Source organism: Pongo abelii, chromosome 8 (assembly GCF_028885655.2).
Source record: "Pongo abelii isolate AG06213 chromosome 8, NHGRI_mPonAbe1-v2.0_pri, whole genome shotgun sequence".
Taxonomy (NCBI): domain Eukaryota; kingdom Metazoa; phylum Chordata; class Mammalia; order Primates; family Hominidae; genus Pongo; species Pongo abelii.
Window position 1 is genome coordinate 92155620 of NC_071993.2, and position 23304 is coordinate 92178923.

At 34.8% G+C, this 23304-nt stretch overlaps 1 protein-coding gene across 7 annotated transcripts in view; it reads right to left on the bottom strand.

Annotated features, from left to right (window-relative positions):
* The window catches only part of PRKG1 (protein kinase cGMP-dependent 1), a 1319235-nt gene that overhangs the window by 32030 nt on the left and 1263901 nt on the right, over positions 1-23304 (bottom strand). For all 7 annotated transcript variants that reach the window (XM_024253325.3, XM_024253324.3, XM_054522585.2 and 4 more), the window contains 2 exons: positions 3727-3866; positions 2735-2824 (listed from right to left, as the gene is read on the bottom strand). In XM_024253325.3, the coding sequence (XP_024109093.1) occupies positions 2735-2824; positions 3727-3866 (230 nt within the window). The remainder of the gene's footprint in view (positions 1-2734; positions 2825-3726; positions 3867-23304) is intronic.

A 23304-nucleotide genomic window follows, 5' to 3' on the forward strand; every position in this document is an offset into this window, starting at 1 on the left:
AATCAGTAAGAAAAAAACAAATAATCCAATGAAAAGTGGGCTAAAACATGAATAGGCAATTCTCAAAAGAAGATATACAAATGGCCAATAAATGTACGAAAAAATGCTCAACATCACTAATGGTCAGGGGAATGCAAATCAAAACCAAAAGGTGATACCACCTCCCTCCTGCAAGAATGGCCATAATCAAAAAATCAAAAACACAGTAGATCCTGGCGTGGAGGCAGTGAACAGGGAACACTTCTACACTACTGGAGGGAATGTAAACTAGTACAGCTGCTATGGAAAACAGTGTGGAGATTCCTTAAAGAACTAAAAGAAGAACTACCATTTGACCCAGATGAAAAGAAGTCATTATTCAAAAAAGATACTTGCATACTCATGTTTATAGAAGCACAATTCACAATTGCAAAATCATGGAACCAACTCAAATGCCCAACAATCAATGAATGTATAAAGAAACTGTGATATATATATATGAGGGCATATATATATATATATATATATATGGGCATATATATATATATATATGATGGCATGTATATATATATGATATATATATGATGGCATATATATGATGGCATGTATATATATGATAGCATGTGTGTATATATATGATATCATGTATATGTATGATAGCATGTATATATATACGATGGCATGTGTGTATATATGTGTGTGTGTGTGTGTGTGTGTGTGTGTGTGTATATATATATATATATATATGATGGAATACTATGCAGCCATAAAAAGGAATGAATTAACAGCATTTGCAGGGAACTAGATGAAATTGGAGACTATTATTCTAAGTGAAGTAACTCAGGAATAGAAAACCAAACATCACATGTTCTCACTGATATGTGGGAGCTAAGCTATGAGGATACAAAGGCATACGAATGATGCAATGGGCTTTGGGGATTTGGGAGGAAGAGTCGGAGGGGGGTAAGGGATAGAAGACTACAAATATGGTGCAGTATATACTGCTTGCATGCTGGGTACACCAAAATCTTACAAATCACCACTAAAGAACTTACTCGTAACCAAATACGACCTGTACCCCAATAACTTATGAAAAAATAAAAAAAAATAAGCTATAAGATGGATAGCTGGGCTCTCCCTTTGTGGCTTATTATTGCTTTCATGTTTAATTCCACCTATAAATCTTCTTCTATTCTAATTAGAAAAAAAAGTAGAAAACTTCAAATAAATCAGTGAATTCAAATATCAAGTCAAATATAATACAGTAGAAACACATTAGATATGCCAAATGTTAACTCACAAATTAAAATATTAACTTTGTGCAACAAACTATACATTCTGAAGAGAGAGACCACATCTGTTTTATTACTGGATCCCCAGCCTCTATCACAATGCCTGGTATATAAGCTCTATGTACATATTAACTAGCAATAATACATAATATATACACTATGATATAATAGCTTAGTACAGATGTTAACCTTATCTCCTAATGCCAACATGATTACATTCCCTTTTATGCTTTTTTAACCTTAAATTTAAGAATTGAAATAAAATACTGATGCAATAGGATACAATGTGGTAACAAGAAATCCATTTGGCATATATAAGTAAGGCCATGGGAATAACAGGTGAAAGGGCCTGTTGTACAAAGATATGAAGGTACCATAAGAACACCATTAGGAATGAGAATTTAAATCAACAGTTTATAAGGAACCACTTGTTTTATTCTGGGATATCTGCAAAGTAACAAATATAAAAACATTACATGGTTATATACATCAGGGCTACCTATAGCTAAGTTTCAGAAGGATGCTACCCTATGAAGGAGAGTCTGGGGGGCAGGACTCAAAACAAATAAGAAAAATACAGACGTCTAAAGGTGAGTGTTCAAAAGAACAAAGATGACTTTTGTATGATCAATAAATCATTCATAGAAAATAATCAAAAGATTATTCATAGGAAAATAAAAGTGTGTTTTTAAAAAAACACAGGGTAGATAATGATCTCCTGAGACATTTTATAGGATAAATTACATTAGAAGATAATTAGATAATTTGCTAGTTATCTAAATATGAGATGGAAAATTAAGACAATGAATTTGCATGATTAAAACAAACAAGCTTCATCTAGACAAACTTTCCTTGCCCTGGAAGGGTAAGAAGGTAAATCTAAATCAGATAATTTACATGAAATATTGCTTATAAGTGGATTCTTTTCTTTTTCCTAAGACTAGCCAAGGGATAAAGAGATGGCTGGAAACTTTTGTTAATTTTGAAACCAAAGAGCAATGTAAAGTTAGAGGGAAAAATTACTCTGGAAAAAATTCACAATGTCACAAAAGGCAAACTGCCTATCTGGAAAAAGAGTAGAGCAATTAAATTGATAGTTAATTCAAATTATAATGATAAAATAACTATAATTCTCTTTCTGCTAAAGCAATGAATTGAATTCCAGCTACAGAGTTGTCTAATTCTAACATTCATGCAAAACCAAGGCCAGGTGTATACCTTGCTATGTACCATTTTTATGATCGACTAAGCCTGTATTGTTAGTTACAAAGTGAGTTTTATTATATGTACAGTAAATCATATGTGTATAGTGGGTTATACCCTGTGCTTACTTTAAATATTGAAATATAAGCATGTGTAAAGTATAAATATGATTAAATACTTTATTATATTAACTCTTCTTATAGACCAACATGGGCAACTATGTTTTTAGAGACATCATAGAAATTTCTTAAATCTCCTACCTATCCCTGAGAATGGTCCAGAGCTCTCCACCTAGACAAGCTTCCATCAACATATACAAATATTTGCTGTCCTTAAATGTTCTGTACAGTCTGTAAATTGCAAACAAGAAAACAAAGATTATAAACATTACCGTCTTTTACAAGTGTGCAATTTTGGGGGGCCTAGATTATAGTTTTGATTTGCCAAGCTCAAAATTTTGTCAGAATGAGAGAGATCTAAGCCCACACATGGGGAAAAGAAGCCAATGGCTCATGAATAGGATTTTAATAGAAGAAACTAGGGTGCTAATCTCTCCCTTGAAATGGATTAATCATAATGATTATGGACAAAGAGGGTTTCTTGGGATTCTTTCCATTCCAATTTGGGTAATGTTTCGAGCATGGACCCTTGGGGCAACATTTAGTGGTCATCAACATGCAGTGAAAATGGGAATAAAGTGGACTAAACTTTACAAATTCAGACATGTATAAATTTCATGTGCTATTCACTCAAATTCATGTTACATCCTGTTTTCAGTAAGTGCCACTGGAAAATTCACTACAGAAAGCTGCTTCTGCATATAAAAATCTCCCCATTATCCATTTATTAGTACTGAGGTGGGATGGTCAGCTGTCATTTCATTTTTTTAGATCTTCAAAAAATATTCAGGTAATTAAAGTTTAAATAGTTTGATTTTGGATATTTTGTCTTTTAAGCATCAAAGGTCTATGTAGAGTTTGGGGATTTAAAAAAAGATAAAAATGGAATGTTAGAAACTCTGGTACCTCCTTTGGGAAAACACAGTGTTTTCAGACACTGATTCTCTTTAAAAGAAAGAATAGAATCAGAACTTTATTTTTAGAAATCAAACAAAACTTTCTTAAGATTAGATTAAAAATAAGTTTCTTTGTGCATACGAAATGTGTTAACAGTGAGCACAAGTGGCAGAGGGTTTTGTGGTGGATTTGTCACTTGGAGTTGGGTACGTCTGTCCCTGGCATGGGGCCTTTACCTCACTATGAAATCGGAATGAGCCCCCTGCATGATCTGCTTCTCTGAGCGGATGTGCTCCTGCTGTCTTGTGTCCACAATGTGACGTTTCTTGAGAATCTTCATTGCAAACGTTTTGGATTCTTCACTTTTCAACTGGACCTTAAAGAAAGAGAGAAGGGAATAAGAAAAAGCCCATAGACTTATAAGAGTGCTTTATTATCCCCAAATTAACAGGTACATGGAGCACTTAAATGAACCTCAGCCACCTCCCAAGTCAAACACACAGTAAATCCTCGCTAGAGCTGGGTTTAACATCCAGGGCTCACAGCTATCATCCAATCTCATGCTCCGAATTGGCTGAATTTTAACTAACTTGATTCCAGATTAATTGTGTTCACATGTGGATTAGAAGTGGGAAAATGTACTTAGTTCTAGTTTTATTGTTTCATTTCATAGAGTGTGTTTGAATACATTTTATAGTTTTTCTTCTTCTACCAAAAGAGTAGAAAAAAAAAAACTTCTTTTCCAATTTTATTTCAGTAAAGATGGCCAAAAATAGGGTCATATGGGCCTTTATATTCTTCCTCCTTAGTTCTAGTCCACAAACATTCCTAATTTTTTTTGTTTTTTTTTAAATTTTATTATTATTATACTTAAGTTTTAGGGTACATGTGTACAATGTGCAGGTTTGTTACATATGTATACATGTGCCATGTTGGTGTGCTGCACCCATTAACTCATCATTTAGCATTAGGTATATCTCCTAATACTATCCCTCCCCCCTCCCCCCACCCCACAACAGTCCCCGGAGTGTGATGTTCCCCTTCCTGCGTCCATGTGTTCTCATTGTTCAATTCCCACCTATGAGTGAGAACATGCGGTGTTTGGTTTTTTGTCCTTGCGATAGTTTGCTCAGAATGATGGTTTCCAGCTTCATCCATGTCCCTACAAAGGACATGAACTCATCATTTTTGATGGCTGCATAGTATTCCATGGTGTATATGTGCCACATTTTCTTAATCCAGTCTATCATTGTTGGACATTTGGGTTGGTTCCAAGTCTTTGCTATTGTGAATAGTGCCGAAATAAACATACGTGTGCATGTGTCTTTATAGCAGCATGATTTATAATCCTTTGGGTATATATACCCAGTAATGGGATGGCTGGGTCAAATGGTATTTCTAGTTCTAGATCCCTGAGGAATCGCCACACTGACTTCCACAATGGTTGAACTAGTTTACAGTCCCGCCAACAGTGTAAAAAGTGTTCCTATTTCTCCACAGCCTCTCCAGCACCTGTTGTTAACATTTCTAATTTTTAACTTGAGTGGTGGACCCTAGTCTCTGCTGAGACTGCAGACTGTTATTTCTTCAGTACTGACTGTATTCATTTCTTCTTTTTAACCTTGCAGAATTTTCCCTCCCTACAGTTTAAAGAGAAAAAAAATTGTAACAAGATTTTTTCAGGAGATTTTGAAAACCGTTTGTTTTTCTTCTCAAACAAGCATGATGGCTTTAGTTCCTTTGACCTCAAACTTTACTCTCTAATGACTGGGAAGACCTGGAGCCTTAATATCTTTCAATGTGCCATGCCTCTCTTGCAGCCCACCTTGCTCCCATTGGCTCCGGAGGAGGCATGGATCTTCCAAATGCCTTACTCAGACAGGGTGCTGTTCATGGTTTTACAAGAAATTTCAAGAAGGTGACTTGTAACAAAAACAAGAGAGGTAATAGAGCTAATTACTTAAAAGCAATATAAGGACATTATCATCTAGTGCTCTCAAGCAGCAGAATCCTCAAGATGATACCAAACAGCCCATATTATTTGGGAGTAATGTAACCTTGGGGAAATAACACGGCATGCTGTTTCTGCTTTTCAGCTGAAGTATGGCTGTCCCCTCTTTAGTCATTAATTATTTACTGCTTCATCAGCAGGGATAGCGAAGGTCTTAAGTGTCTTGTTCCTGCACACATGTACGGATTGAGTTCAATCTTAGAGGATATTAACGTGGCAAGTTCCTTAAGAGAGAGCATGAAGATACTGCAAATAAATGGGCCTCGGTTAGCTGCCAGCATTTGTGAATCAGTATGACAGGTAGAGGGAAAAATGGGTATTTGAAAATGCTTTTAACAGCCAAAGACCCTGTACTCTGGCTGTGAAACTCAAAGATGACAAATTAGTGTGCTACAAATAAATTCAGTAGTAACTCAAAATAAAACACAAAATGTGAAAACTCACTTCTAAAAGAAATCTGGACAGCTAGGGAAGATGGCATGGAAAAATGAGCTATGTTAGAGTACTACAATTCAGAGAAGAAGAAGTAAAGTCATGTTCCCTCTTCAGAGTCATACCCAGTTAAACTAGTGAGGACTGTTGTGCAGTTGTTCAAAAATGCCTACTATAAAAATTATTCTCTTTAGTGATGATAACACAAATTTTTTTTTCATACTTGTACACAGGGTAGGAGGAAAGAATTCAGATTTTATAGTCACAGGTCTGGACTTGAATTCTGACTCTGCTTAGTCTCTCTCAGTCTAAGCAACTAGTCTCTCTCGGACTAGTTGCTTAACTGCTCTGAGCCCTAGTTCTGGCTGAGGATAATACCAGATACCACAGTTATTATGATCCTAAATGAAAACGCGCCACCAAATGGGCATTCATTGATGGACTCTCTGCTTGTACCCAGCAATCTCTACTGAATAGGGCAAATCAAATGTTGCTTTTTCAGAGGAACAAACTGATTTCCAAAAACGATTCCTATCTTTCCCAAGGTCACAGAGCTATCAAGTGGCAGAAATGGATTCATGTTCAGGTCTTTTTTGGCCCAAGCTATTTCCAGTATATGCTGCTTCCCTTCAGCTGAATACAAAACCAATTAAGTGCACAGTGATTGATACTTTGCAAATCAGAGTTTAATGGAATCGACTAACTCATGGACTGTGAGATAAACTGAACAATATTTCTATTACCTTTAAGCTTAACTTATGCTAGGCATGTGATTTGGGGGAACAGCCAAAGCCTCACTGACATTTTCCTAGGCACTTCCAGGGACCTCCATGTGTTAGGGGTTTGAGATACCTGATTGCTTGAATACTGCAAGGAGAAGCCAAGTGGGGTAGAAAGAGGATGATGAGAGCTGGTGGGTGGCAGATGTCATAAGAGATAGGTAAAAGCTACAGAAAGCTACAGGAATTCTTGGGAGTCAGGCTTACTAGTTGCCAATTTAAAAAGCATTAATTACAAAAAGTTTATAGAACTATACTGCTAACCTACTGAGGCTTTCTGCTTTGCCTTTACTTTGCATGGAAGCAGTCCTTGGGTCTAGAATCATCTTCCTTCTTTGCACTCTGTACAAGATCTCACGAGCTCCTTAGAGCAGGGCCCTTAGAATCTCCACTTCCAATTTAAACCAGAATGCTACAAGACTCACAGAACTCAGGATCCTAACCAGAAAGTCGGGGTACCTGAGGACCACTGGTGTGAGCTAACTCAACAGAGACGGTGGAGAATGTTGAAGTTAATTATTTGCATAAAGTCCAAGTAACATATTCATCAGAAATCTTCTGATAAACCAACAACTTCCCAAAGATCATTCAAGAATGTTCAATTTAACATTGTTTCTAATGGAAAAATTTAGAAACAATCTAAATTTCTAGCAAGAGGAGGAGCTTGAAAAATAAATTATGGTACATCCATGCAATGCAACTGTAAAAATGATGACTTAGAATTATATTTAACATTACAGAAAAATAACCGAGACATATATATGAATAAAAGATACTGATTACAAGACAGCATACATTTTATGATCTCACAGTGTGTTTGTATGTTAGTGTGTATATATACATGCATATATATATACACACACACATCTATTTGTGAAATAAATGTATGAAGAGACAATCAGAAATGTGTTCATCAATACGTTAACAATGATTTTTCCTTAGGGAGATTTTTAGTTGATTTTTACTTCTTTTTACTTTTTGAATTGCTTAACTTTTGAACAGTCATCATATCCTGTTTTTACAATGAGTAAAAGTAAAACTCTCATCATGAAAAAACTTGCAAGTCTCTTTTAAATAGCTATTTATTATTATTGTCTGAATCTTTCTAATTGATTCTGTTTCAACTAGAATTCCATAAATGCAAAGATATTGAGAAACTGTACAGAGCATAACAACCTATTGAGGTCTGGGGCTGAACCGCACGATTACCTTCTTACAGGGCTGGCCACAAAAATTTTTTTCAATGTAAACTCTGAGTCAGTTATAGCAATTTGTATTTGTTGAGCCTAAGATACTATGTTTTATTATAAAAATATTTTAACAAACCTAATCCATGATGAATTGTAAGGTGACATTTAGTTTGCTTTTTATTTTTCCTGTTGTCCAAATTAATTATACAAAGTCCACTTGTGTCCATTTAAGATAATGATGATGATGATGATGATGATGATGATGATGATGTTGATGATTTTTTAGCAAGTTGGTTAGAGCTATGAAATTACTTTGGAGTATGGAAAGAGATCAGCCAGCAAAAGAGGAGAACAGGAGTGCATATTTTTCTTCTGCCTCTCGCCAAGGACTAGCCTAGATAGTTATGCATGTTCCTCAGATTTGTCTTCCTTTGAAGACTGTCCTAATCACCTATGTGTACAGGCTAATGCACTGGTTGAGAGTGTGACTAGTGTGATATTTGACTAATTTTTTTTCAATCTCAACCTTTTTTTTTTTGCTTGTTCTCTTGGACAAATTACTCAAACTCTCTCTGCTTTCATGTCCTCATCTATCATATGGGGATATCCTGATAGATTACCTGTAAAAACTAAATAAAAGTGTTATGTATCAAACAAAGTGTTTTCTTTGTTCCGACTGCAACCCACCTAAGTGCTAACAAGTAGATGAGTAACGATTTGAGAAGCTACTTCTATAATATTGTGGATGCTATAAAAAGGAATGAGATCATGTGCTTTGCAGGGACATGGATGGAGCTGGAGGCCATTATCCTCAGCACACTAATGCAGGAACAGAAAACCAAACAGCGCATGTTCTCACTTATAAGTGGGAGCTGAATAATGAGAACACATGGACACAGGGAGAGGAACAACACACACTGGGGCCTGTCGGGGGAGAGCTGAGGGTGTTGGCAGAGAGCATCAGGAGAAATAGCTAATGCATGCTGGCTTAATGCCAGGCGATGGGTTGATAGGTGCAGCAAACCATCATGGTACATGTTTACCTATGTAACAAACATGCACATCCTGCACATGTTATTCCAGAACTTAAAAAAAGGTTTACAATAATAATAATAATAATAATAAAGCATTAATATTGGTTCATTAATTAAATGTACCATACTAACGTAAGTTGTCAATAATAGGGGTAATTGGGTTCAGCGTATATAGGAATTTTCTGTACTATCTTCACATTTTTCTGTAATTATATAACTGTTCTCAAAAAACAAAGATTATGGATGCTTATACCACACTGGTTTTACTCTCAAAATTCCTAAAAAGGGAAAATGAACAAGAAACTTTCAATACTCAAGATCTTCATTTTATTTGTGGGGTGGGGGGAGGGGGGAGGGATAGCATTAGGAGATATAACTAATGCTAAATGGCGAGTTAATGGGTGCAGCACACCAGCATGGCACATGTATACATATGTAACTAACCTGCACATTGTGCACATGTACCCTAAAACCCAAAGTATAATAATAATTTTAAAAAAAAAGAAATGCTATGTGCTATATTAGAAATTAGAATCGGTAAATGTTTCATTTACAGTACATTGTTACTTCAGTATGAAGTATTATATTGACATTTGAATGAATGTATACTTGGGCCAAGTAGATCTTAAGGGAATTTTTGACAAAGATTTTGACAAGTTCTTAACTATCTGGCTATAGCTGATGTCTGCATAATACTGGCCTGAAAATGAGAGGTGATGTCATCAGCATTTTAAAGAGCTCTGAAGATGCATTTGCTGGTTGTATTTAAATAGAATACATGCTTCCTTTCTACCTAGGGTACCTGGTTGCCTTAAAAAGGCTTGTTTCCTACTGGACCCAATTTTTTGCCCTTATCGGGAAGGAAGATTATGATCAAGGCAAGGTTAAAACTGGCTCAGTACCACTGGCTGTGAGTTGGTCCTTAGAATTTGTATCTATTCATTCATTTAACCTTGTTATTAAGAGCTCATAGCTTATTTTGCACTGTCAATATCTTAATTATTTTGGAAGAAAATTACTTCCTGAACTACACTGTAATTGAAATGATTTCTTAAATTCAAGGCTTAAACTGTCAATGTCACATGACTCATTATTATGCAAAAGTCTCATATGAAGTGGTTCAAATTACATTTCCATGCACAGCAGGAGAAGGGTACTCCCTTCATGCTCTACCTTAGGTAAACTGATGCTACAGAACAATGGTGATGAAGGGAGCTAAGGCAAACATAAACCTGGGACCTAATTCTGGATCTTTCACTAATAAGTCATATAATCTCACTGGGCCTCAGACCACTTTTCAGAAAATAAAGGGCAAAACTATATTATCTTTAAAAATTCATTTCAGCTAGAGAATTCTATACATCTGCAATTTGATGTAATATGCATTTTTAAAGCATGTTAATTATATTTAACCTTATAGAAACGGCCCAACAAACATGTGGCAATATCTTGGGAAGAAGGAAAAGGGGAAATACTCCAAGTAACACAAAGGTCGCTTAAGGAAACATGATGGTCCTCTCTGCAAGTATGACCTTGACTTTACATTTATGTTCATATTCTCTTCGGGGGTGGGGGTTTTATTTTCTGTCCTCTCAACCCCAACATATGAAGGGATTGGTTTCTGTTATATTCTCTGTGTTGCTAACTTTCAAAGTACACACACTGGAAAAAAGTAGCAGCAGCTTTCTCAGGAAGAGCATTAAAACAAGCTTCAAGGCATAAGGGAATCCAGGCAGAGTCACCGTAATTGTAATAGCTGCAAAATAGGAATGGCAAATATTTTTTCTAAATAAAATAGCACAAAATTTTAATCAGGAAATCTATATTATTTGGTGAAGTATAAAGCCATTTTTTAGTTTTGGCTCTCTTTAACCTGGGAGAAAAAGGCTTTGTAAGTAATCCAGAAATAATTTGGCAAGGTCTATGATTTTATGTTTAAGTAACCCACATTTAATATAAATTGAGATAACTTAAGGAATTTATGACAAGTGCTGTAGTGAAATGTTCTACAAAGGAAGAAAAGAAGAAAAAAAAAAAAAAGCTGGAGGGGAAGGGGAAGGAGAGAGAAAGCCCTACACTGAGAGACTGTGAGTATCTTATCCTATTAGATTAACCGTGCCAAAGGGCAGGTTCACCAAAATCAGCCAAAGGCCTATAATAAAACATCAACAATAAGAACATCAGTAAACAAACCACTAGACTCTCTATAAATGCATAAGCACTATGTTCCACCTCCATCATTTCTCAATATTCCCCTGTTGCCAGAAAGCTCTTCACAGCCCTGTAAGACACTGGCCTTAGATTCTATGTTCAGAAAGCGATGTAAACATCCTGTTCTGCAGCAGTGGAGTATAATAACAAAGCTGAAGCAGGGTGTGCAGAAGCCATAAAACTGCCATAAAATTCAACAGGAAAAAAGGCATGAAGTTACTGTACATTAAATAACTGGGTATTTAGATTATTGAACTAGATCATACATGTAGAAAATAAAAAGATTTAGTATAACACAAAATTTTAGCATTTGAATATCTGTACCAGAAAAGGTAAATCTTGAGAGACAGAAAGTAGATGAGAGGCCAGGTGTGGTGGCTTACACCTGTAATGCCAGCACTTTGGGAGGCTGAGGTGAGCCCATCACTTGAGCTCACAAGTTTGAGACCAGCCATGGGCAACATGGCCATGTCTCTACAAAAAATACAAAAATTAGTCAGGCACGGTGGTGCATGCCTGTAGTCCCAGCTACTTCGGAGGCTGACGTGGGAGATTGCTTGAGCCTCCAAGCTCAAGCTGCAGTGAGCCAAGATCATGCCACTGCACTCCAGCCTGGGTGACAGAGCAAGACCCTGTCTCAAAAAAAAAATACCTAGAGATTGGAATGGAGAGTATTTCTAAATGGGCACAAGGGTTCTTATTGCGGTGGTAGGAATGTTCTAAAGCTGGGTTATATACAATTCTAAAAATCACTGAATTATACCCTTAAAATGGGAAAGTTTTATGGTATGTAAATTATACCTCAATGAAGTTGTTAAAGAATTTTTAAAAAGAGAGAACTCATAATTTCTTGAATCTACAACTTCTAGTTCTGTATTGATTTGTCAGGTAGCTACATGTTTCATTTACATTTTAAGGAATTTAATGTCAAAAATGTATTTCTCTATGCTTACTATTTCACTTACAATAAAAGTTCGCCAGTTAGCCAAAAACTAGATTTCTAAACTCTAATTTTTGTTAAACATTGACACATTTTTAAAAAGTCATTTTTAATGACTTAACTACTTGTTTATTGAAAAACCTAAATTTAAAAGTCTTATTTTTTAAAAAATTAGGATCACGAATAAATTTAAACAAAATGTACATAATTAACACAAAGTTCTTTAAAACTTATCTTGTCAAAATAATAGGTACAGTCGGCTTTCTGCATCTGTGGGTTCTGCATCCACATTCAAACAACCAAGGGTTGAAAATACTCAGAAAACAAAAATGGATGGTTGTATTTGAGGTGAACATATATAGACATTTTTCTTGTCATTATTCCCTAAACAATACAGTATAACAGCTACTTACATAACATTTGCATTGTATTAGGTATTGTAAATAAACTAGGGATGATTTAAAATATAGGAGAGAATGTGTGTATATGCAAATGCTATGCCATATTATATTAGGGACTTAAGCATCTGTAAATTTTGATATCCGCAGCAGGAAGAGGTGTTGGTGAGGACAGGTCCTAGAACCAATCCCCCATGGATACTGGGGATCGGAAGGTTAAAATATTGTAATAATAAGCCAACTGTGGTTGTATGCAAGTCCATATGACATCCTAAAGCCTTATTTTCCTTACTTACGAGAATAAAACCAGACCAAGTGGGGTGGCTCACGCCTGTAATCCCAGCACTTTGGGAGGCCGAGGCGGGCAGATCATTTGAGGTCAGGAGTTCAAGACCAGCCTGGCCAACATGCTGAAACTTCATCTCTACCAAAAATATAAAAATTAGCCAGGCATGGCAGTGGGCGCCTGTAATCCCAGCTACTCAGGAGGCTGAGGCAGGAGAATTGCTTGAACTCAGGAGGTGGAGGTTGCAGTGAGCCAAGATTGTACCACTGTACTCCAGCCTGGGCAACAGAGCAAGACTCTATCTCAAAAACAAAAAACAAACAAACAAAAAAAAACCAGCTTCATATTATAGAAACAGATATTGTAAGTTCAAATCAGATAGTGTATGTGAAAATTCTTTAGAAATTAAAAAGTGTTATGTAAGAATGATCATTATTACTATGATTTCCAAGATATGATATCTTACTATTACAACTCATAATTAAATCTGTTTTTAAGTTAGTAGTCCCAATCAACTGAATGAAAACAGGACTAGGACAAATCTACCTGTTTAAATTTAAGGAAGTTTTACTTTCATAGTGAAAGAAAAAGCAATTTTATTACTCTGACTCAAATAACTTTTTGGACATGGCCAACTAAAGTGCCCACTTGTTCAGGAGAAGCCAGCTTACTACATTCTTAAAAGAAAACGAAATGCTTTAAGTGAACAGAAAGCTTCTATCCTACAAATCAGTGTTGGATTCACCTCAATGATGGATTATATTCTCCAACATTTCTCAACAACAACAATAACAAAAAATACTAATTCTATTATTAACCAGAGATCACAATAGCTTCTCTACTTCCTTCACTTTTCTCTGCACAATAACATCATATGATTTATTTTTTCCCCTTGGCCAATGTCTGAAATTTAAGAATGAACCATAGCGTTTGCCTTGTTTCATAGGATACATAAGAGAGAGGAATAAAAGGAACTTGTCACAGCCTGAGTGACACATGTTTGAATGAGGCATAGAGGCACAGCACTATTGTAGTGGTGACTCAACTTCATGGTAAAGGCTTTATGCATCAAAGTTCCTATTCATAGATAGCGCCCCCCCTCCCCTCCATCACACACACACTCACACACACACAGAGTCAGGTATAACATTTTGAAAAGAAAGGAGGATAGAAAAGTAGCTTATTTTATATATATGCCTTTTCATTTGAATCCATCTGCCATTTGCACAACGGAAAGATAATCAAGAGAGGGTCTCTCTTCTTCTTGTCCTTGTTTTTCTTTCTTTGTTTACCTTAACCCCTCATCAAAATATCAGTAATCTTATTTGCTTTGTAACTTACCTTCAGACTAAAATCAATTCTACAGCTGGTGACCAGAAATATCAGGAAATATCTATCTTATTAAATTTAAATTTACCAAAAGACAAAGGTATTTTTGAAGAGGAGATAAGGTTTTTTTTTTCTATTTTTTAAAGACATTTAACTTTCAGTTTGGAGGGAAGTCAGAAAAAGAACCTAATACTTTTTTATTTTTAATTATACTGTGAACAAAGGGTTGGACAATTTTCTAGAAGTTACTTGCAAATCAAAGAACATTTATAATTTCCCTTATTAAGGAATTAGTATTCATCCATTTTCATTCAAAAGGGTACCTACATTGAGTGTCTTATCATTCCTTAAACATAACATTTATTTCCTACTGCTTTTATGCTCAATAAACTTTACTTCATTTTGCAGTGATTATTAAAAATGGCATTTACAGGATTTTATTACCTATAATACACTTTAAATTATTTTTTATCAACTAATCAAATATTTTTCATCCTCTACCCAATACTTTAATTTCTATGCATAATCTCACTTGCATAAGGAAATACTATGTGTATCGGTTTTGAAAACTTGTTTACATATTTTAAATTGAGCACATGAATAGCTCACATAAATTCAATTTATTCTAATACTTAAAGCACACATATAACCACGTAGGTGAAGTTGAATATTTATATTTCAATTCCTTTCATTTATTGACTCTGAAAATCTAAAATGAGTTGAAATGAAACAGAGAGGATCACATACTGTGAAATTCAACTCTTTTTCTGACGTGGCCCAATTAACTCATGAAAGGTTTTGCATTGCAGTTATACTTTTGAAATATAGGGATGAATGACTTTAAAATTTTTTTAAACTGTTACATACTGGAAAACTTTAATTAAATGGCTGATAATCAGATCTTAATGTCTTATTACATGCTATCCTCAAACTTTGTCCCTCTGATGTTACAAAAAGGCTAACAATACAATTCATCCATGTAGCTGAAAACCACTTGTACCCCCTAAAGCTATTACAATTTAAAATATTTTTTTAAAATACTGAAAAAGTGCTGGGAAACAGGGCTTGGGGAATGGGAATGAGGGTGGGGAGGACAGGGTTGGAAGGATGTAGGGGAGAACCTGCCAACCATTGAAAGATTCAATGAATCTTTCAATAATAAGGCAAAATAAAGACATTTTCAGATAAAAGTAAATTAAGGAAAAAAGAAAAAGGAAAAGATAACTTCTTCCCCCATACAATTCTTGTATTTCACATTTATGTTGTGTTTCAGATTTTCACAAATATAAAAGGACATCAACTGTAGCTAAGTAAGTTCAATAAGAATTTACTGGATTTTGCCTATGCCAGTTTACTTTAGGGAAAACAGTCACATTAAAAATTTAAATTGCTTTGTTTGTGCAGATGTGGCATCCAAGGTCATAGTGATGACTAGGCAGTGGCTCTCCTTTGTTTAACTTATTTGTTTGAACTTCTTTTGGGTAGTGATGATCTCCCCACTGTCAGTGTGAACGTGAAAGGCAGTGGGCTGGAGCTAGGGACCAAGAACAAACTACCTGGCCCACAAAAGCTCCTGACTTCATAGCTCAATGTTCAAGCTAATATGTTGTATATGTCAATGACAATGGGGAATACTGAGGGACCAAGTACAAATTAGCAACAAATTAAATATATGCAATTGATGAGATATATTGAAACATGCAGAATTACCTGTTTCATATTTTTTCCAGAAAGCAAGATAAATTACTTCATTTTATTTAAAAAGACATGACTATTTTCTACATAACTAAGACACACAAAGGGACTATTTCTCCCTCTCATGGAAGGAATGCCTCTTTGAAAGTGTTTACATGAAATTTTCAGGAATGCAGACTGCACTGTGGTACAAAATAACGTACTTTTGTCAGAAGAGAAATTATGATGTCTATTTCTGGGAGCAGCGCCACCTAAAAATAGCTTGTCTAGTCACCTTATAGTGCATTCTTTCATGTCATAGATAGAAGTTCAGAGCAGAGTCTGTCTTTATATGCTTCCATTACTTAATGTCTTAACAACTCTTTTTTTTTTTTTTTTGGCAAGTCTAATCTTTTTAAAGAATATAATACGATCATACTCTACTGATCAGCTATCTAATATTTCTCTCTGCTCCCCCCACAGTAATTCACTCTAGTCTGGTCACTTGCTTTGGTGTCCTGTGACAACATGTGGCCTTTTATGTTGTAACCCTTGCCTGGAATGGCCTTTTCCCAGAATGGCCTTTCGCCATCTGTTCATTTAAATCCCAACCTATTCTCCACCGCCTGGCTTCAATTCTGTATATCTTCCCAGGCCCTCTTCTACTCCATCAATTTCAAATGACCTCTCTCCTGATGAAACACTAAGAACACTTCTGCATAATTTTTAATTTAACACAATAGCATAATATTTTGTTTGCTACTTTTCAAATATGTTAATCATATCTTCTTTCTTAGGAGGAGGCAGAAATTCCTGGAGGGCAGGAATCATGTCAGATATTTTTATATCCCACAAATATTTGGGATTTTTTTAAACAGATGATTTTTGCCTAATGTGATGTACCCATTATTAAGCTTCTAGTTAAAAAATCAGTAATTCTGGGCAATAACAACAGCTCTTTCAATGACTAAGTGGCCTTAAACCACATATATACATTATTCTTGTCTTCTTTCCTGTAAAATGTGGATCATGTCTCATGTTCTCCTCACAGAGTAGCTATAAGGGCAAAATTATACAATGAACATGAAAGTAATTTGAAGATTATAAAGTAGGGTTCAAATGAAAGGTTATTTTATTAAAGAAATAATATTTCTTGGATTAAAGAAATAATATTTATGTCATAGAAAACAAAAAAGGCAAGTATGACCTAAATATTAACTTTTGTAAGAGCTGTTTTATCACCAATTATCTTAAGCTTTGGAAAGACATGTCCAGTGCATTCCAAATTTATAGTGATCATTCTAAAATCATATGCAGGTTTAGAGGAGAAACTATTAACATTTTATCTTGTGGTAGGATACCAACTTCAACTACTTGTAATAAAAAATAGGCATTTCAATTGATTGCTAATATATAAAATTTCTATAATTTCACAAGATGGGTTAGAAAGTAACTTATATTTGTTTTCATTCATGTATTCTAAATTTTATTATAATTATCAATGTACAAAAGAAATTTATTCTACAATAATGAGATGAAGTAATGCTTATCTTACTTTATTTGCATATGCCAAAGTAGAGATAAGCTTTACTACTTGTAATTTCTGCAGTGAAACTGTCATGTGCAATTTAGCAGTTGCAGTATATTGTTACTACACCTACTGATGCTCAATTAATGTTTATTAGATCGGATTTTCATTAGCTATCTGAAGAACTTATTTTCTGAGAAATGAATGCTATTTATTACAGTTCATAATTTTTGTCCGTTTTTATTCTTTTGAAGAATAAACATAACATGAGAATTACATATTTAATAATAAACCACATAGAGTACTACTAAAGAAGAGGCTGTGTTAAAATGAAGCAAACTTTCAGTTTCAACCAGTATTGAGTCCTTACTCACTTTAGTCACAGAGGACACAAGGCCTTAGGGCAGCAGGGTTTCCCCAGGTGTCCAATGTAGCATAAATCACCGTGGGTACACATGGCAATGCTGCCCAAAGATCTCCATGGCTATTCTGTTTCATTGCTGTGCGGCTTGGCAGTAGGAAGCTCTTGAAATGTTTTCATCTTACATGGGGTTTCCCTTTGGAGTTAAGTTGCTCACCTTTCGCAATAAGACCCTGCTGACTGAGCAATGGGTTTATCACCTAACTTCTTGCTTAATCACCTCTTAGTTTCTATTTTTTTTTCAGTTGGTTTACACAGCACTCCAAGCCTGCTTGCTTGTTTTTATAGTGCCAAGGCAGCTGGCAAAAATGCTGTGAGAGTGGTATGGATGTCATGAACAGACACACACCCTGTGAAATACACGTGCCTGTCTTAGCATAAATTGGTTCTCGAAACTACCACATTTTCTTTTCCTGGGAAATCCAGTTATGTGGTTTAGAAACTGAACTGCAGCAGACAAGGAATGAGAGGTAACTTTTGTATTCAACTTGCCAAGAGCCAGGTCTTTATTATGCGCAATTAAGGTGCCATGGGTTAAGAAGGCTGGAGAGGAACTAGATATGATTCAGCAGTTTGCACTGAAAATGATTTCCCATTGAGAGGTTAAGAGGTGGGGCTTCACAATTTAGAAGTGAAATGGATAAATAAAAGCAGGCTACTTCAGGGGCACACAGGTTCAGCATAAGGGATATTGAAAATTGTTTCCCATCTCCTCTCATGACAGATCAGAAAGTTAAGAGCTTTAGTGGTCTGGAGAAATTTAATAGAGGTTATCACTGAAGGTCATTTGAAGACCTCTGGCTCTTACTAATACTGGAATAATGGTTGCACTCTCAGGCCTTGGCCTAGCAATGGAAAAGAAAAGAGTAAAATACTTTCATTCTCTTCCTTTTCTATGCATATAGGTGGAAGTGATAATTAAAAAGAACTATCATTAGCATGTTTTAATAATAATAGCAACAATAACAAAATTAACACCATTTACTGACCTATGATGTGTGAGACACTATTTTGAGGGCTTTAACTCGTTTAATCTTCACAACCTTGTGAGGTACATATCCTGTTATTATCATCATTTCAGAGACAAGAAAACCAAGGCTCAGAAAGTTTTAAGTAAATGACTAAGCATACACAATGGGTAATATCTGAATCCAGAAAGCCTAATTCTAGAGCTCTAGCTTCTAGCTACCATGTTACACTGACGGATTTTTTTTCTCCGCAGATATTTTGCCACTAAAATAGGAGCAGAAAAAGATTTAGAGAAAGGGGAGCCTCTGAGGATATAACAAAAAAGAGAAGCACACAGCAGACAATTACTACATCTATTCTAGATTTAGTTCTAATTCAGGTTCTTGAGTTCCAGATGAATTTTTTTAAAGCAAAGGTGTACATATGACAATGAAGTAACACTTGTTTGATTTGGGGGTGGTTGTTGATGGTGGTGGTAAGATTCCAAATATTTTTAAAACCCAGAATGGCAGAAAAAGCTTCTAGTTAAAAAATCAGTAATTCTGGGCAATAACAACAGCTCTTTCAAAGACTAAGTGGCCTTAAACCACATATATACATTATTCTTGTCTTCTTTCCTGTAAAATGTGGATCATGTCTCATGTTCTCCTCACAGAGTGGCTATAAGGGCAAAATTATACAATGAACATGAAAGTAATTTGAAGATTATAAAGTAGGGTTCAAATGAAAGGTTATTTTATTAAAGAAATAATATTAATTTATTAATAAACATTTGTTTCTTCAATAGTTTCATTTTACTAAGTATGTTCCATAATGCATCAGGTTACTTATGTTGATGCCTTAACTCTCCCTCTGCCTCAGAAATGCTATCTCCTGCAAGACATCTTGTTCCTCCACACACTGAACCCCTACTGATCATGCTTTCTTATGAGTTTATTAGTTTACATGATTGCCCCTCCCAGTAGACTGTGAGTCTCTAGAGCTAAGAACTATTCTATTTATTAAATGTTTTATCTTCAATCATAGAGCTCACTACATATATACATAATAACTGATGTAGAAAGAATATAATCCAAAAAGACAGAGGTTATGTTTATGTTATATTTGTTCCTGTGCTTTATCCAAGTTTGCCGCTCTGGTCTAGGAGACATTTGGATTGCTAAATAAACAGATTAAATATCTAATATTTAAAGCACCAACTACATATTATTGGCATATTAAAAAATCAGTTTGTCTTTGACTTGTACAAATCTATTCTGAAAAGCAGGTGCCTTTGTCGCAAGGACAAAAGTAGAGTAAATTGAGAATATGACTATAAGGCAATGGGACTAATTTTCACTTGTAATTTGTAAAATCAACCTCCTTATTTTACAGTCATACTTTGTAAATGAAGACGATTACCTAGATGACTTGCAGCAGTGCTTAGAGCTTTAACGAATAAGTCATATATAAAAAGAGAGCTGAGATCTTTTGCTGAAAGTGATACTATAAATGGAATGTGTTCTCCTAGAAGACATACTGTAAACAGACAGTAACTGAACACATTAGAAAGACCATTCTTAAAAATAAAGAACATAGGCAGAAAATATGGCATATGCCAGAAAACAGAAAGGAAAGCAGTCCAAATGACTGCCCAGAGGAAATGGTTGTGAACAAGACACTGTCTGATATTAAACAAGTGAAAGTCAGTTATGCTGAGAGTATTTAGGAAGAGATTGAATAGCTTAAGACTACAATTCCTATGCATAAAAGATCTTCACTTTAAGCTTCTGGACTCTTTACTGAACACATTTAAGTTTCTTATTATGTGGCAAAATTATGTACTCACCTCCAAAAATTGATAATAAACTCTTTATAAATTCTCCTGTAGAAAAATACTTCTGCATCTACATTTATCTAAATTGACATGAATGATAAAAATTAAGAAATGCTAAAAAGTCTGTGAAGGGTGTAACTACCTTCACACACAAACATAATCTGTATGTCAAACAGTGATGAGAAAACTACATTCTTAACTTCACTCTAACAGGAAATGAAGTTCAAAAATTCAAATTTCTAAATTCTTTATACTCCACTGGAGGGTTTATAATTTTATAATCTTATTTCCGGTAAATTTTAAAAAATACTATTTTAAAATTAAAGTGTAACTTATGGTATTATCTTGAAATGTCATTTACCTGCTCAACATTACTGCTAAGCTAAGATTCTAAGTATTATATACTTTGTATTAACATGTTGAGCACTGTGTACATAAATATGAAATGAACTTATATGAAGATTTATTGCTTAGATATTGCTTCAATAGCACTTTATAATATTGACAAGATTATCTTGCATGCGTCATTCTCAGAGGAGAGTGAAAACTTCTATAATCACAAAAGAACTGGTCTCTGCCTACATCTTACTCCTAACTCTGATGGTACACTGTTATCCTTATGGTGATTCATTATATTCCACGACAATGTTATGTACAATTACGGGCAAAGTGATGAGGCCAAACTCCCAATTCCAGCATCATTGAATGTATGTAAAAGATGAACAATCACAGATAATATTTTAATACCCCAAAAGTAATATTATCAGGCAATTAGTAAGTGGTAAGAATTGGGAAAATAAGGTATTAGTGATCACTTAAATGGCTGGTCCACACTGAATACTGAAGACAATATAGGCATTCTGATTGTCCTACAGTGTGTTGTGGATGTACAAGACAACAAAAGCTGATGTGGCCTTAAAAGGTTAAGGACATGCACTCCGTCCCAATGTAGAAGTTGTACCCAATGATCCATTATGAATTTATCACTCATCAGTAATATCTACAGTTTTTGCAAAGTGGGCTATATTTCCAATCTCAATTAATTCTTAGGACTATGGTGTTCATTATCTGTAAACATCTGTCTAAAAGAGTAAAATATAATATCCATGAGAGGAAAATTAGGCTATCTGGTATTTCTCTGGGGATGGAGATTATATGTACATATATATGTATATACATAATATATATACTCAAACATGCACATGAATACACAGAAATGAGCATACCCATGTGTGCACACACACGAGAGCACACATGCAAATTTTTGTTTTTAAACTAAGCTTTTATATGCCCACATTAAATTCTTCCCAATTTTGAGGCTAATCAAAATTTTGTTTGTACCTCCTCGTTTGCTTTTCAGAGGATTTTCTAGAAGATTTGCACTATCAGCTTGGTATTCAATTCTTTAGCTTGAAATCATTTCAGTGCCTGTAAGTTATTTTCAGTATTTCAAAAATCTTAAGTAAATTCCTATATTTCATGAAATATCTCACTGGTAACTTCAAAGATCACCATTGAAGTTATCAAACTTATAAGAGTTCACAAAGTTGTAACGCTGATTTTTTTTTTTGTCAACAAAAATAGTTTTATTGTCCCTCATCTTTAAAAAATATTTAAGGACCTATAACAGTCCTACAATCACTGTCTGAGAAATTCTGTCCCTAATACTGCTTCATTTCGAGACTGTTTTAGAAATACACAACTGTATAAACACAGCAGAAAATAAATCCTGCATGGCAGGGAGCTCTGTCCTCTTTCCTGCCTGTATGTCCCAACACCTCCAAATCAAAGCAGTTCTTGTATAATGCTGTTAATGAATCTTTATTAGCTATACAGACAATTATAATTTGCCACAAAACCAAAGTTCTTAAAAAATAAATCCATGGCTGCATTAATTGGTAGGGTTCAGAAAAGCAAGAGGTTTGTCTAGAACCTTACTTGTTTTTGTTTTTTTTTTTCTCCCAGAACTGAAAATACTCATATTGTCAAAGGCACACTATGGACTTTCAAGTCACAGGTGATATTACTACAGTATCTCCAACAAGTGTTAAGGGAAGCATAATACTAATTCAGTGAGACATATGGCTCTAAAACCTTCTCATCTAATATTTAAGTAAATAACATCTTTCTACCTGTTCAAGTCACAAATTCCAACTGCAATACAAATAGACAAATATAAAAATAGTGCTGGGTCAATGTACTTTTAAGGAAGGGGATTTCTCCTGACCCCTGATGGCAACGGTAACTGTTTACTGCACTGTACACAGTCTCAGGGAGTTCCTCACATACTGTACTGGTGTCTGATATCAGGAACTCCTCTATGTTCAGCAGAGAGGTGGAAATCAATCTGCATTCTCGATTAGGGTTTATAGCCACACCGTCTTGAAATGCAGTTAGTCGTACAAGTACATTTTTTTCTAATTCTTGTGACAATATGTCAGTTTTTAAATTTATATTTCAAACAAATGCAAAATAGAGTAAGTTTTCATATTGTTTACACCACATTCATGCAATGTATTTAATGTATGAACTTGTACAAAGTGTCGTCATCATCTTCATGAATATATAGATGTATGTATATGTGTATACATATGTATACAGACTGTGTGTGTGAAATAAACTATACAAAATATCCAAACTGTTAGGACTAGAAATAGGTACTTGCAACTACAGAATCACAGAATTGCTACTACAACACCATTTACTTCATATATATCTCTTCGATTTCCCTTTATATGTATTTATATTTACATTTAAATTATTGTAATTGTTGTTAGGGTGCATAATTGTTAGTAA